At 58.8% G+C, this 13329-nt stretch overlaps 1 protein-coding gene across 21 annotated transcripts in view; it reads left to right on the top strand.

Moving 5' to 3' along the window:
- Positions 1-13329, top strand: part of MYO18A (myosin XVIIIA) — a 93758-nt gene that overhangs the window by 76251 nt on the left and 4178 nt on the right. For 13 of the 21 annotated variants that reach the window (XM_048223508.1, XM_057317816.1, XM_057317817.1 and 10 more), the window contains 8 exons: positions 623-739; positions 912-995; positions 1428-1565; positions 3652-3837; positions 4206-4345; positions 5182-5226; positions 8462-8584; positions 9918-11177. In XM_048223508.1, coding sequence (XP_048079465.1) covers positions 623-739; positions 912-995; positions 1428-1565; positions 3652-3837; positions 4206-4345; positions 5182-5226; positions 8462-8584; positions 9918-11175 — 2091 coding nt within the window. In that variant the 3' untranslated portion in view covers positions 11176-11177. Of the gene's footprint in view, positions 1-622; positions 740-911; positions 996-1427; positions 1566-3651; positions 3838-4205; positions 4346-5181; positions 5227-8461; positions 8585-9917; positions 11178-13329 lie in introns of those variants that run through there. The other 8 variants (XM_057317825.1, XM_057317826.1, XM_057317828.1 and 5 more) reach the window with 3 other exon arrangements.

Genomic DNA, 13329 nt, shown 5'->3' with positions numbered 1-13329 from the left:
TTATAAAATTACCATTTTATTTAAATCCGAGTTAATAAATTTCTTGGCGGAGGCTTCCCCAGCTCCCCACAGCCCGGTAACAAGATGGATGGGGCCGAGAAGGAGCCAACGCAGTCATTTTGGTTTGGAATTACAGGCTAATAGATTCATTCATTTCCTGAAGCTGCTGTTGGCTGTCTCCTTCCCTCCCCCCAGGAGCGGACTGGCCAGGGCGCAGGCCGTCCCAGGGGAGATGAGAATCCAAGCCAAGAGAGCCTGGCACATTCGAGGGGTCCTTCCCCGAGGCCTGAAGGGGGCAGAGTGCATGCAGGTTAGGGCCTAGACTGCTGGTGCCAGGACGATGGGTCATTTGTTCTGGGCAGACCTTTTCTGCTTTCTCATTAGCCTTTAAAGAGCTGCCAGGAAGCAGCTGTCATTTAGCCCAGGGTCTGCCTGTGCGGTGAAGACAGCCTTCCCTCAGCTCCCTGAGCGTCGCCGGCCTGGACCGCACTCCAGTGGCTGGGCCCGGCCCCGTCGTCACCCCCTTCCCATGGGAGGTGGCGTGGGGACGTTCAGACTTGCTGCCCGGTGCCATCCGGCACTCGAGGCCTGATGCCCTCTGATCTGTCTTGCGTCCATCCAGCTGGAGGAGCAGCTGAGCCGCCTTCAGCGCGAGAAGAACGAGGTCCAGAGCCGGCTGGAGGAGGACCAGGAGGACATGAACGAGCTGATGAAGAAGCACAAGGCGGCCGTGGCTCAGGTGCCCACCACGCCCCGCCTGCAGACGCTGTCCCCGTGGGCCTCTTCAGAGGCCCGCACGCCGCTTCTTTTGGGAGCGGCGGGCCACGGCCTCGACACAGTGTGGCGTGCGGTGTGGCGGGCTGGGGCTTGTGGTCGCCGGGATCCTGCTTCAGCACTCCCTCCTTTCCCAGGCCTCGCGGGACTTAGCACAGATGAATGATCTCCAGGCTCAGCTAGAAGAAGCCAACAAGCAGAAGCAAGAGCTGCAGGAGAAGGTGGGGACCAGGGTCTCCCTTGGGAGAAAGAGGGTGTGGGGTCGCTGCACGTGGGGACGAACCCCCGAGCTCATAGGACAGGAGGCGCCCCCCTCAGTCCTCAGTAATCACAGAGCGCGTGAACGCATGTGCAGGCCGGGGCTTGGAGCCAGCTCCCCATCGTAGACATTTTGGCTTCAGCTGCCTCACTTCACATTTCTATTCCCTCTCTGTCCTTGGCTTTTTCCTTTCTCTCCAAAGGGCAAAATCTGCCAGTGGTGGGCCAGGTGAGGAATGCCTCTGGCTCGGGGCCCCATCCTTCCACCTCCCCTGTGCATCCCTCTCTCCTTCCCTGCCTCAGCCTTCTGGTCACCGTGGTGATCTTGCCAGCCCAGACTCTGCCCCCTCCCTTCAGGGCTCAGTTCTTTCTTCTCTTCCTGCCCTTGCCCTCAGCTCCAAGCCCTCCAGAGCCAAGTGGAGTTCCTGGAACAGTCCATGGTGGACAAGTCCCTGGTGAGCAGGCAGGAAGCTAAGATCCGGGAGCTGGAGACCCGCCTGGAGTTCGAAAGGACCCAAGTGAAGAGGCTGGAGGTGGGTGCACCCTCGTCCTGGTCCGCAGCCGAGAGCAGGGCAGAGCCGCCCCAGCGGCTGGAGCCACGCATGCGCAGCAGCACTGGGCAGGCCGCGGCCGCTCCTCAGAGGCCCCTGCCAAGCTGCCAGGCCAGCTGACGGGGCGGGTGCCTTCCCCCTGCCCGCCCCGCCTGCTCTCTGGGCACCGTGGAGCCAGCCTGCTTTACATTCTGTTTCCGTGCTTGCTTTCTGCCAAGGGACCAGAGCAGCTTAGCTTTTTGTCTTCATATTTTCCTCCACCATGAGCTCCCCCCACCGGTCCCCTCACTCGCTCTCCGGCAGGGTCATAAATATGCAGCGGATGGCGCCACTTCTGTGAGGGCTGAAGTCTGTTCTCTCATCTCACCGCTCGCTCGCTCTCTCCCTTCCCTTTTTTATTGCCTCTTTTCCTCACTTCTTCCCACCCTTCCTGTCTCTGCTTTTTCTCCTCTGTCTTTGCTTGTCCCCATGTCTGCCCCCTTCTTTCCTGTCCCTTTGCATTGCTCCTTCTCAGCCTCTCCCCGCTTCTTCCGTTCTCCTCATCCCCTCCCTCTTCTCCCTCTGCTCTTCGTTCTTGCCTCTGACGCTTCTCCTGTTCCTGCTCACCCCTCTTCTGCCCTGTCTTGTTCTTCCTCCCCCCCCCCCCCCCCGTAATCTCCACGGTCCAAATGCAGTCCTCGCTCCCGTCTCCCGAAGCCAGCATGCGCAGCCCCGCCCTCTCCGGTGGAGCAGGTAGGAAGAAAGAGGCAGGCAGAATTGTCTCAGGGTGAACGCTCCTCTCGCCCTGTTTTTAAGCTCTCCTCCCGCTCGACCTGGTGCATGTGTGTAAGCACCGACAGTTCTCCGTGAGGACTGTGGTCACGGGTGTGCGTGCTGAAGAGCAGCCCTGCCGCCCCCCCAGCAGCCCCTGGGGCCACAGAGCAGTCACCAGGGCAGGGATGGGAACAGGTGGCTATGGGGCTGGCAGCGGGCGTTGAGAGGGCATCAGTCCCCTTGACCTCGGAAGAGAATATGGCGGAACCTCCCAAGACAAGGTCCCGGTCTTCAGGAGAGCCAGGGAGAGTTAGGGGAGACTTAGTAATGTTCCTGTTCTACCCACCACAACCCCAGAACGGTCGGTAATATTTTGATCCCCATTTTGCATGCAGGAAGGGTCAAGGAGTTTGCCTCTGGTCAGAGCCATCAAGGGGCTGAAGAAGCCATCGGTCTGGTGGCTCTGGGGCAGATCTGTGCACTTGTCTTCTTCTGGGCCACCGTCCCTTTCCTCAGCTGTCTCTGTATCCCTTCTGCTCAGAAAGGCAGTATTGTGGTTTAGAACGTTAAACACAGAACATTAAACACAAACGAATAGCCCTTGGAGATCGTGTTGTTACTTTAGAGACACAGAGGCTGGGGGGCCCAGAGGTGGAGACCCCATGGCCAATTGGCAGTCGAACCAGAAGCAGGTCCTTCCCTCACACCCTGCCCCAACCTCCAGGACACTTCTCGCCTACGGCCTGGTAGGTAAATACGTGTTCCAAGGTTCTGGAGGAAGAGAGATGCATCAGGCTTAGAGGGAGGGCTGTGTGCTTAGAATCTGATGACTCTTTTAGTCTCCTAATCCAGGAACTCTCAACGAACCATTTACCTCTGAGCACAGGCTCTAGCTTCTGGAGCTGCTGGGCTCAGGGTGTCTGAGGGAAGCCCGGCTGAGGGAAGCACCTCTGGGGGGTGAGGCTGAGGAAGAAGTCACAAAGCAAGTAGACTGGCAGCTCTTGGGGGGGTGACACAGGCGGTCCGTATGGGTAGGCCCAGGCTCTAGCCAGAGCCCTCCTCCAGCCTTGGTGGTGATGATGATGGCACCTCTCATCGTCCCAGTAGCCTTCATATACCTGACCTTTTTCAATCTTTAAAAAACCGTGAGGGAGTAGGTGTTATTCTCCCATTTTATAGAAAGGCAAAGGAAGCCTCTTCAGAGGGCTTTCATTCTTGCCCACCGGCTAGTGAGTGGTGGTGCCAGAGCTCAGAGTCAGAGCCACACCCCTGTCTCGGCTCACTGACGGGCCTCCCTGCCCCACCTCCCGTCCAGAGCCTGGCCGGCCGGCTCAAAGAGAACATGGAGAAGCTGACCGAGGAGCGGGATCAGCGCACTGCAGCTGAGAACCGGGAGAAGGAGCAAAACAAGAGGCTACAGCGGCAGCTCCGGGACACCAAGGAGGAGATGGGCGAGCTCGCCAGGAAGGAGGCCGAGGCGAGCCGCAAGAAGCACGAACTGGTAATGCACCCCAGCCCACGGGGCCCAAAGCAGGCAGCTGGCTCAGTGGCTGTTATGCACACACACACACACACACACACACACACACACCCCAGGCCCGGGGCGGGGGGGCAGTGGGCCACAAAGGACCCAGAGTTTAGATCATTGGAAGGAAGAGGAACATGTCAAGAAGACGGTCCAGGAAGTCCCAAAGGCAGGCCAGAGGGCCAAGGTGGGGGTACCCTAGTGTCCATCGGGCGAGCCCAGGCTTGCTGCAGCCTCCACAGAGCTCCTCCCTGGCTGGGAGAGACTTGAAGCAGGCTTTTTCTGGAGCACCTGGATGAGAGACTAGCCCTCTGGTGAACCGGACTGCCCACTCTGCCTCCTAGGAGCTGGATCTGGAGAGCCTGGAGGCTGCTAACCAGAGCCTGCAGGCCGATCTAAAACTGGCATTCAAGCGCATTGGGGACCTGCAGGCCGCCATCGAGGATGAGATGGAGAGCGATGAGAATGAGGACCTCATCACCAGGTGAGGGGGCTTCTGTGGCAGCGGCGGCCCGCACCAAGGCCCTCTGACCACCTCTGGAGCAGGCCACGAGGTAGAACAACTGTCACCTCTGTCTCCCTGCCACTGAGCCACCAGCCCACCTTTCCCTCATCGCCAGACCCCAGCACGGACCCTGTCCTGTAGCGACCAAGGGCAGGTCAAGTGCCGCCTGGGTGAGATGCCCTCCCTCTTCCTCCCCGTCCTCCCTCCCCAGGCCTCCCGGGAATCTGGCTCTCCAGCTCTGCCCGTTCACGATGAGTTATTCCCCCGTTTAGCTGCATTTCCGATGGTGCCTGCCCCACTCTGGGGAAAGCAGAGATTTAAGGCCTGTGGTGCCTTGTTACCATGCCAGAGATTTTCTCTCATAAAACCCACCCAGGGAATGGTTCAGGAGAGAGAGAGAGAGAGAGAGAGATTTGTAGTCTGAGGCTGAGGAGGAAGTCACAAGGCAGGTAGACCGGCAGCTCTGGGGGGTGAGGTTCGGGCCCTGGAGAAGCTTCCAAGGCTGCCGTGGGCAGAACCCCGGCCCCCCAGACCTGCCCCCTTCCCGCGTGAGTGCTGGTGCCCCATCCCGCAGGCAGATCCTAGCCTGCACAGGGAGCCTGCTGCTTTGGGGCAGGAGAACGGCGCCCCAGGGCAACCCAGACCTGCCTCTGAGAACACTGTCACTCACGCCACCCCCCAGCTGGTCTCAGCCAGTCAGAACCATCTCTTGCTGAAGAAAAAGGGGTCTGCAGCAGAGAGGTCCACCTTGGTTTGCCCACTGATTTTTCGATCTTCTTCTGGCCCCTTGCCCACCATTTTCTTTCTGTTTCCAGTTTGCAGGACATGGTGACAAAGTATCAGAAAAGAAAGAATAAACCGTGAGGACTGGAGCGCACACGCTCTCTGCCTCTCCCGTGGTGTCTAACCGCCCCTAACACTGGCTCCCACCCAGGGCCCCTGCTGCATGCCGCACGTGGACACAGCCTCTCACACCTTCTCCAAGCTAGTCTCACGCTAACACTGCTGACTCTGTCCTGAGGAGAGGCAAGGCGAGGGGCTGGGCCCTGCGTCGGAGGTAGAGGGCAGGCAGCGGGGCGTGCTCCCCCAGGAAGGCTCAGGCTGGCCCTGCCGCCCTGGGTGAGCAGGATGGGGGCTCCCGCAGAAAAGAGAGCTCAGCCTCAGTCGGCCTTCCTGAGCTCCAGCCCTCTTCTCCCTCAGAAAGCAGGCATAGCTGCCTCGCCAGCCTATTTCCCTGGGGGGGAGTCTGATTGGGCTGGATTTGTCCACGCCCTGGGGCTCCTTTGGAGCCTGAGCCGGGCCTAAAGAAGCGGGTCTGTTTCAATTTGAAAAGGTGCCCCGCCTTCCTGTGGCAGACAAGGGTGCAAGGCGTGGGGCATCTAGCAGTGCCTTGTTCGGAGAAGGCATCCAGCCAGCTCCTTGCGGGCTGCTCTGCAGCGGCAGGCGAAGGGAACCCAGCCAGATGTGTTTACCCTGCTCCCCGCGGGCACCTGGGGCAGAGGGAGGCCCCGGGCATTTGCTGTCTGTCAGGGGGCGGGGAGCCCAGGAAATCCACCCGCTCTCTTCGATTCCTTCTTTCTGGGTGGGAGCTGGACGGCGGGTGCTGGTGCGCAGGCCTTGAGGCGGATCAGAGTGATCCTCCGTCAAGTTCGTCAGGGCTGTTTGTTCGGAGGTTGTTTTTTCTAGCGTGGCATTGGATTTCCTCCCCCTTCTCTCTCTTGCCTGGCAGGCCTCCTCCCCTGGCCGGGATGGGCTGGCGGCCGCGCAGAGGACTCCGTGAGAGCTAATGATAAATGTAATAGTGTGTAACAGTGATAGAGGGCCGCTGGAGCCCGGTTGTCACACACAATTAATATCCCCCGCCATTCTGTCTCCGTTTGTTTGTTCCCCCGCGATTCGGCTCCCAGTTAACTAATAGCACATGAGCCTGGACATAAATTGTATTTGACTCGGGGTTTAATTCCGACCATTTAAAATTTCAACTGCCCCCTGAGCCTGCCTACCCCTGGAGTTTGTTTACGGGCCTGATTATTTAAGGAGAAGAACCTAAACACCACCTATATGCTTGAAACTAAAGGGAAGGCAAGGGCAGGCTGGCCCGTGGCTCCACCCATTTCGGGCTCTGAATGGAAGGAGGAAAATTCATATTCTGGGTCCACGACTGTCTGTCCCCCGTGTGTTCCAGCCCTGCCATCCTTGGGCTGGAGGAGCTTGGAGGGCTGATAAAATGCGCATTTAAGATCATCTTCTAAACCCTTGCCAGGCACGGGCACGTGCGCGCAAGGACGCGCGTGCGCCCACACAGGCACGCACACACACAGGTGTGCTCGCACGCAGGCGCGCTGGGGCCCGTGCAGGCCTCGCCACAGTCCCGCTGATGGCAGAGGTGGCGTGGCTCCGTGCTCAGCAGCTCTGGGCCCCAGCTCCAAGTTATCGAGCGAGCAAGTAAGTGCGCTAAGGCGAGCAGAAAAATAATGTTTCGATTTACTTAGAGATACAGTTGTTATTGCCATAACCTTAATGAAAGCAGTAAACAGTGCAGTAGTAAGGGAGATTTATACAGAAACACTTTTAACATGTAGACATAGATTTTGCGATGCATACAGCACCTCCTTTCTAAAGGCAATCAATATGGTTATGAACGGTGGTGATAAATTACAGGCTCTGAAGCTAGAGAAGGAGGTTTTTTGCACGGGTGTATAAATCAGGTGGTATTGGCGTTCCATGGGGCCCGTGCACCATAGTAAATCTGCCAGGCTCGGACAGGCACGGGGCTTGCATTAGCGGTTTCGGGGCTGTCTGCTAAACTCCTGTTTACCCAGGGCATCAGCCAGCCTCGTCTTTGTTATAATTCTGTATTTGATGGAAGCCATAAAATATGCCTCTTTGTTCCCCTCCCAACGGGTCATGCTCTCTCACAGTCCCCAGAACAGAGTCTGGTGATTTCCTCTGTGTGTGCGTGTGTGTACACACGTGCATGCACACACACACACACACACACACACACACACACACACACACCTGTGTGGCTATTTATTCAAGAACATAATTCAGGAATGGGACTGCTCCTGTTGACACAGATGAAAGGAAATTTATATCAAGGAGAAATCCTTAGCATATCCATAGCAAGGGAATGTGGGAGCAGACATTTTGCAGAATTCTAGAAGCATTCTCACTCAGAAGCTGTCCCTAAGCCCTCGCTGCTTTGTAAAGGAGTCACCATGACTCCTGCCTCAGAATCTGACTCCTTTGGGCTTTTCTGCAAGTGGAGAGGGCTCGGGGCGGCTTGGCCAGACTCACAACTGGGGAGCAAGAGCTGGAGGCTGCCTGCGGGAAGGAAGAGGAGACTTGGAGAGACAGAGCCATTGTCTGGCACTTTCTGGGCTCAAGTGGATCCCCAAGAGACAGTTTGAATCCCAGAGCCGTTGCCAGCATCTCAGGAAATGCGGATGCCCCCTCCTCGTCCTTCTCTGTTTCTTAAGGGCCAGGGAACTGCAGGGTGGGTCTGTGATCTGGCCTGTTGTGCTCAGGTTAGCGCCCCCATCCGCTGAGGGGCCTTCAGTTCAAGCTAACCTGAGGGCACACCGATGCCCTTTTGTTGTGTGGCCTGCGGCCGCCAGGCTGACTCTCACAGCAAAGGCGTGGGAGATGGCAGCTGCTGTGGCCACACTTCCGGGAGTGGGCAGGCAAGAAACGGCATAGGCCTCAGGGAGTAGCTGTAGGGCCTAGGACTCGTCTTTTTAACCAGCGGCCATTTAGCCGGAACTCATAAATGGATGGTTTCCCTGTCATCCTCGTTGGATTTGTTTGGCTCAATAGCAGCCTGTCACGGAAAGTAGAATGGGAGGTGCTTCCCTACTCCTCAGGGTCCTCTTGGTGGCTGTCTTGAGTGTGGCCTGCTGAGTGGGGCAGGGTCCTCGTGAATGGGGCGCCCCATCTAACCTCTCTTGTTCTCCTCCCTGACTCACTGATGTGCATGCCACCCCGCATCCCACCCACCTGAGACAAACCTGCCGCCCCTTCAGCGCTCCCTACTGCGCCTCGGGTGAGCTCTTCCTCCCCCGCCTTGCCTACCTTTCTGCTCCTCATCCACAGCGAGGGGGACTCCGATGTGGACTCCGAGCTGGAGGACCGGGTCGACGGGGTCAAGTCATGGTTGTCGAAAAACAAGGGGCCTTCCAAGGCAGCTTCCGATGACGGCAGCTTGAAGAGTTCCAGGTGAGCGCATGGCCTTGAGCTGGGAGGAAAAGCCCCCTCGTGCATCAGGGATAAAGGAGCAGTGCCTCAATCCCAGAGAGGCCAGGCCTCATGCTGCCGGCCTCTCTTGCCTGGCACGTGTATACGGGGCCCAGGCGTGCCCCCAGCATGTGGAGTGAGTGCAGGAGGCTCAGTATCTTCTTAGTCAGGGTCTGTGGCGCCCTTGTTTTTCCCAGGTAATGCTTTCCTGCTGGGCTCAGGGCTTTGGTTTGCTGGAGGTTTGACTTCGTCCCCACTTACTCATTCAGCAAATGTTGATCGAACCACCAGAAAGTTTGGGCCCCGGAATCAAGACTGGAATGGGGCATAAGGAGTCTCTGGACCCCACAGCCCTAGACAGGGCTGGCTTGGGCTGGCTCTGGACCTCCAAAAGCTTAATGAGACTAGCAGCAGAGAAGGCACTGGTTCCCCTGAATCCCCTATCACAGCCACATTTCTCTTTCTTTGCCCATTCTCTCCTTCCTGTGATCTTTTCACCATGTCCCCTCACGGCCCCCCCATGCTTCTTGCTCACACCCGTCTACTGCAGGAACTCGTTCCCCCCTTGTCCGGCTAAGTCAGTCTTCCGATCATACAGACAGCTCCCCCTGAAACCCAGCTCCATTGTCCCCATCCCTCACTTCCCGGCCAGCGTGGCAGCAGGGAGGGCCAGCCTCTCCTCTGTGCCAGTGCCTCCTGCTGGCTCCCCTGCCTCCCAACTCAGAACCATCCTGATCTGCCCCCCCCCAGGGCACACCCTTCCCCACCCCCCTCCCAGAGTTGGTGGGCAGGCTCTGTCAACAAGTAATCCGCCCCCCCACTCCCCTGAGGCCCCTTCCCAAGGCCAGCCTCTCACCACCAGTACCCAGCGGCCCCCTCTAATTGGTTTAATTTATTCAGCCAAACAACATTTTGTTACCACAGATAATGCCGCCTTCCCCGCCCCAATGCCGTTCACCACGGCATGGCACAAGGCTCCAGGTAGTTGACAATGAAATAAATTGAACTAAACGTTTTAGAGGGGGAAAAGTGATGAAATAGAACAATGGTCTAATTTACATGACATTCTCCATGAAGCTATTTTCACTGACGCAAATTATTTTGCTTCATTTCCTCCGATGCTCTCACTGCCACTTTGCAGGGGTGCTGCTGGCTGCTCCCTTTGCCTCCTGTCTCCTCCCTCCCCCTGTGTCTTTATTCTCTGGGTTTCATGCAGGCTCCTCTCTCTCTCTCTCTCTCTCTTTCTCTCATTCTGTCTGTGCTGCCTCTAATCCACTGCCGGTTCTCTCTTCCTGGCCTCACCTCCCTCCCCTAGAACCGCCCTCAACACCTCTGGGAAAGAGGGCAAGGGGGTGGAGGAGAGGCCGGCCTCAGTGCTGAGCTCCCTGAGCTACCGGAAACGGCTCACCCTGAAGGACTCCATCGGGGGCACCGGGGACGAGGACTCGCTCTTCACCACCCTGAGCGAGCGGGCGGCCTCCCCCGAGAGGCCCCCCCGGAAGACCCGCACGGGCCCCAGGGAGGAGCTGGATGAAAGCGCCTCCACGGTCTCCGAGGCCCCGAGCCGCCAGGGCCGGGGGCTAGAGAAGCGATGGGGCTCAGACTTCGACCGGGCCTCCACAGTCTCTGCCCCCACCAGCCGGGCCTCCTCGGCCACACGGCGTGGCTCTGGTGAGGACGGGGCCCGCTCGTCCATGAGCTTCTCGCTCTCGGGCTCCCCCAGTTCCCGGCGCAGCACCTCCCGGCTCGATACCCTGTCCAGGACCCTCAGTCCTTCCTTGAGCCGGGTCTCGGGCCTGGGCCAGGATAGCCCCGATTCCCGCCTGTCCCTGGGCCAGAGCTGCCTGGATGCGTGGGATGACGGAGCCAGTGTGGCCTTGAGCGAGGCCCACTCCCAGTACAGCCACCCGTCGCTGGCCCGCAGTCTGTCGGTGCCACCGCGGCCACGCGTCTCGGCCTCTGCCACGGATGAGCCTCTTGGCTCCGGCGTCCGCCCCGTCAGCCGTCACTCCTACCTGGACCCCGACCTGGAGGCTGCCATCAACGAGGTCTTGAGCTACAAACCCGCCACGTTCCAGAGGAGCAGCCTGGAGCCCGACTCCGAGGACGACGACCGGAAGAGCATCCACAGTGTCCGCAGCGCCCAGCTGGACCTCCCGGCGCGCACGGCCGGCCTCCGCCGCTCAGCCTCCGCCGCCGACGTGTCCCGGGCCCGCAGCAGCCGCAAGAGCCGGAGCAGGAGACGGAGCAGCTCCAGCTCCAGCTCCAGCTCCAGCTCCGAGGATTCCTCGGAGCACAAGCGGCGGAAGAAGGGGCGCTCGCGAAAGAGCAAGAAGAAGTCCAAATCCAGACGAAAGAGAACGGAGACCGAATCGGAGTCCTCGTCGACCTCCAGCGGCTCCACCGTGTCGGGCCACAGCCGCTCGAGCGTGAAGAAGGGCCCCGCTGCGGGAGAGGAGGCGGCGGGGCAGGCCGGCCGGCGGTCTCGGCAGTCTCGGAAGGAGGAGAAGCAGCGCAAGAAGGAGGTGGACAGCCTGATGATGCGGTACCTGTACCGGCCCGAGAGCGACTAGTGCAGTAGGTGGCACCGGCGTGCCGCATGGAGTGTGCCGCGCGGTGTGAACTAACGTGCGCCCCCCACCGGCCGCCGCGCACGCCTCTCCTTCCGTCCTGTGGGCGCGCCTGGCCTCAGCGAGCTCACTGGCCGCCTTGGAGAGTGCGGCCGGCCAGTCCTGAGCCCCGCATCCCGGCGACTGAGCCTCCTGAGGACGGTCGGTCACACTCATTAAGTCCATACCGAGGGCCGGGGGCCGCCCTAGATATTCGCCACACTGTGGTCACCTAATCCTCATACTAACTCCATAGCAGAGGCCTGATGGGCCCCACTTTATAGGAGAGAAAGCTGAGGCCGGGGGAGGTGAAGTCCCTTGCCAAGGTCACACAGTTGGGAAGTACCCTTGCTGGGATCTGAATGGAGTCTGTTCAGCGTGCCCTTGACCGTGCCACCAAATGGCCCAAGGCAGAGCACAGGGGGGAGATGTTTACCGTGTGTGCCTGGCAGCACCCATATGGGAGCTTTGGTCCATGGCCCCAACAGGCTGGTCTTGGGAAAGGGCTCTCGCTGCCCCCCGGGTGTGAGTTGGTGCGTTAGTGGCCTTCATCTATTAGGAGGCCTTTGGCTCAGCTCTCCCCTGCCCTGCAGAGCCACCTTCCTCCCTGGCGCACATCTCAAGCCTCAGAGTGCAAGGCTCACAGGGCCGCAGCCCCCACAGTACCACACCCTCCATCAAACCCCGAGATGCCTGACTCCCTCCCCACCCCTCCCACCTGAAGCCCACACATGGGCGTCACCTCATCTCAGCGCATCTTAAAAAGTTATAATGAATAGAAATTAGCAGCTGCTGACTGACAGCCCCCTCCTGGCTCCCCTGCCTCCCCCAGCCTTCTCTCTGTGGGAAGGGAGATCTAGCAGTTAGGCCCTTTATGCCCACACCCCCATCTCAGAAGAAAGGCAAAGCCTGACTCATTGGAATCCCATTGTTGCCAGTTTCCCCGGTGGGTGGTGACATTTGGATCGCCCTGGTTATGTGAAGCTGTTTTCAGCATGGTACCTCCCAGGGCAAGCTTGCTGCTTCCCAGGAGGTATGACCCCAGAGTGCAGCCCCCTGGGGCACGGGCACTGCATGAACTAACACATACCTGTCGCATGCTTGTGGGCCTCTCGTGCCGTGGACCACCCGAGCAGGGACACTGACTTGGCGGAGTGCTATCCGAAGGGACCAGTTATGTTTTAAGAAATGGATGGGTAGGAGTGAATGTTACCTGCAGCTATTTGGAGATGGGGGATAGAATGGGATTAGGGGGATGGTGGGGGAAGGGTGGAATTTGAACCCAGACCAGGCTCACGGCCATCTCAGACTCCTCGACCCGGAGCCCAAGGGCTTAGCACTGCTCTGTCGCTTCCCCCATGTGGCAGATGGTTGCAGGGTGCTCCGGGAAGAGCAGGAAGCATCTCGGTTGCACTGGGGAACTGTTGTCAGCCCCACAGTGAGAAAAGACAGGAGTCAAATATTTTCTACCCCCTCAGCAGCCCTGCTGAGTGCGCTGCCCCCCCAGCACAGGAAGTCAGTGATAGGCCAGGCCCTTCTTAAGAGGGTGAGACGCATGGGCCTAGCCAGGCTCTCCCACGCTGCCCAGCAACTGATGTATTTCTTTTTTTTTTTTTTTTTTAAGATTTTATTTATTTATTTATTTATTTGAGAAAGAGAGAGACAGCCAACGAGGGAGGGAACACAGGCAGGGGGAGTGGGAGAGGAAGAAGCAGGCTCCCAGCAGAGGAGCCAGATGTGGGGCTCGATCCCAGAACTCCAGGATCACGCCCTGAGCCGAAGGCAGACGCTTAACGACTGAGCCACCCAGGCGCCCCTATTTATTTATTTTTAAGATTTTATTTATTTGAGAGAGAGAGGCAGCACAAGCTGAGGGAGAGGCAGAGGGAAAGAGAAGCAGGCACCCTGCAGAGCAGGGAGCCTCATGAGGGGCTGGATCCTAGGACCCTGGGATCACGCCCTGAGCTGAAGGCAGACGCTTAACGACTGAGCCACCCAGGCGCCCCGCAACTGATGTATTTCAGACCCAGTGCTCTCAGCCCAACATCACCCTTGACCCTACGACCAGCAAGAACAAAAACACACAAAGCCTATTTCTTCCCCCAGCCGCCTGCACAG

The sequence above is a fragment of the Ursus arctos genome, unplaced genomic scaffold, assembly GCF_023065955.2.
Source record: "Ursus arctos isolate Adak ecotype North America unplaced genomic scaffold, UrsArc2.0 scaffold_24, whole genome shotgun sequence".
In the NCBI taxonomy this organism is placed as follows: domain Eukaryota; kingdom Metazoa; phylum Chordata; class Mammalia; order Carnivora; family Ursidae; genus Ursus; species Ursus arctos.
Note: the sequence above shows the minus strand (reverse complement) of the source record. Positions and strands in the feature narration are given on the sequence as shown.